Raw genomic sequence first — 2,225 nt, 5'->3', positions numbered from 1 at the left:
CTCAGGCGAACCGGCTGGCCCTCGGAGCCCCTCTTCCGGGGCTGCGGCTGCTCCTGGGTCCGGGGCCTGAGCGGGCAAGTCGGGGCGCAGGTCTCCCAAGATAAAATAGGCAAAATACTCTTTTCTCCCTGCCAAGCAGCAGGAAGACAGGACTGGATGGATGGTGGCTCACCCGGTCCCCTCTGTCCCCAGTATTTCCTTAGGAACTGTCTTTATGGTCATTAGCTCAAAGGAGGGGGGCAGCACCCCTGGGAACCCTCGGGAGTGAAGGGAAGGCACAGGGCCCAGAAAGAGGGTGCTGGGCCAGGTGGCCTCAGGGCCAGGGTCTGTGCCAGGTGTGGGCGGTGGGTGTGGAAATGGGGGGTGAGTCAGCCTGGCCTGCCCCGCCCTGCTTTTATTTAAGGTCCCAGCAGCCATCCCCACCAGCGCCATTTAGGCCCCACTGTCCCAGCCATGGCAGGGAGCTCCGTGAGTGCCTCAGGGGCCTTGGGGTTTGGGGGGCTTGGACCCAAGGCTGCACCGGACTAGGGGAGGGGCTGGGCCCGCCTGACATCTCCTGTTTGAAAGGAGAAAGTGGGTGCTAGGGTGTGCTAGAAGTGCTTGGGCTGTGGCTCTTGGGTTGACCCAACCCAACCCAACGCTCCCATCCTCTCTTGGATTCTCTCTCTGTGTGTGTCTGTTGATTCTGTGTGTTTCTCTCCCCACCTCTGCCTGGCTCTGGCTCTCTCTCTCCTGTCTCTCTGTGGCCTTTCTTCTCAGCGATTTAGCTGATCTGGGTCCTGGTCCTTTTCTGCCTGGGGCTGACCCATCTGTCTCTGTCTTCTGCGTCGCTGGTTGCCTTGGTCCCCGCACCGCTGGTCCTGCAGAATGTGCCCCACAAGACCTCTCTGCCCGAGGGCATCCGAGTCGGCACTGTGATGAGGATTCGTGGTGTGGTCCCGGACAAGGCTGGCAGGTGAGCCCCCAGGCCCCAGCGGTAATGGTGGGAGGTGTCCAGGCTCAGCTGACCCCGACTTTTTCCAGCCCAGATGGGAAGGAGTTCAAGCCACCTATGTCCACCAGGGTCTTGGAATCCCCAGGCCATCAATGACTTTCCGGAATCTCATGTCTTCCCTTATTTGTCCCATGGCTGGGTACAAGTTGGGGTGCCTATGTGTCCCCAGGAATCTGGGGGCTCCAGGGCAATCTCAGGGTTCCTACCTCTCATCCTATGACTCCCAGTCCGAATCCCCAGGAACTCTGGAAATATGTCCTGTGATCTGGAGGTGCCCTGGGCATCTGGGAAACCCAAGCAATCAGTCCTGAGACTTCCTGGGTCCGGGAACTGCGGGATTGCTGGGAATCTGCGGTGCCTGGAATGATGGGGTCCGCGGTACTGTTCCTAGCCCTCTAGGAATGGGGATACCCTCGGAATGGGGAGCACCCTGGCCATGGGCACCATGACTCATGGCAACTCTTAGCGGATTGGGAAATTGAGGGGCACGCAAACCATAGCAGGGCGACGCTCGTGCAGGTGGGTGTGTCCAGGGTCCCCAGAAGTTTTTGGATGCCCTGGAATCTGGGTCCTGGCCTCCAGTCCACGGCCCTCCTTCTGTGGTGTGAGTCTGAGGTCACTGTAAATTTGGCTGGCTTCCCACCAGCGGCTGCAGTCCATCGGTTCTCGATCTTAACTTGGTGGTCCTTGGCCTCCGACATGTATCTGCCCCCCCCCATCTACCAGGTTCTACGTAAACCTGCTGTGCAGTGAGGTGCCCGGGAGTGAGGCCGCCCTGCATTTCAACCCCCGCCTGGACGAGTCCACTGTGGTCTTCAACACCCTGGAGCAGGGCGCCTGGGGCCGAGAGGAGCGTGGCTCAGGCATTCCTTTCCAGCATGGGCAGCCCTTCGATGTGCTCCTCATCGCCACGGAAGAAGGCTTCAAGGTGGGGCCCTGCCACCTACAGGCAGGCTGTGTTGGGGGGAGGGGAACCATGGCGTGGCCTGCTGGGCTGGAGTTTCCCCAGTCCCCCTTCTTCCCCTGGTGCATCCCCACTAGTGTCACAAGGCAGGGGTGAGGCAGCGGCAAGGACCAGCGAGCAAGAGCCAAATGCCCAGAGGGTGGGTGTCCCCTAGCCTGGCAGCGGGGCCCCGGTTTTCTCCCTGACAGTGTGTGAGGCTGACGCTCTGGGGCAGGGCAAGGCTGGGTCGGGAGATGGGCCCAGAAACACGCGCCAGCGGGCGGGGGG

At 61.2% G+C, this 2,225-nt stretch overlaps 1 protein-coding gene across 1 annotated transcript; it reads left to right on the top strand.

Annotated features, from left to right (window-relative positions):
* Window positions 1-408: 408 nt before the first annotated feature.
* LOC103679897 (galectin-7-like) lies at window positions 409-1,922 on the top strand (the record flags this gene model as incomplete). Its single annotated transcript, XM_008709421.2, has 3 exons — window positions 409-468; window positions 867-955; window positions 1,721-1,922. Coding segments are annotated over exons 1-3 (306 nt in total), but the record flags the coding sequence as incomplete, so codon positions are not given.
* Window positions 1,923-2,225: the final 303 nt, after the last annotated feature.

This window comes from Ursus maritimus, unplaced genomic scaffold (assembly GCF_017311325.1).
Source record: "Ursus maritimus isolate PB19 unplaced genomic scaffold, ASM1731132v1 scaffold_814, whole genome shotgun sequence".
In the NCBI taxonomy this organism is placed as follows: domain Eukaryota; kingdom Metazoa; phylum Chordata; class Mammalia; order Carnivora; family Ursidae; genus Ursus; species Ursus maritimus.
The sequence above is the reverse complement of the archived record's forward strand: the minus strand, read 5'-3'. Positions and strand labels throughout refer to the sequence as shown.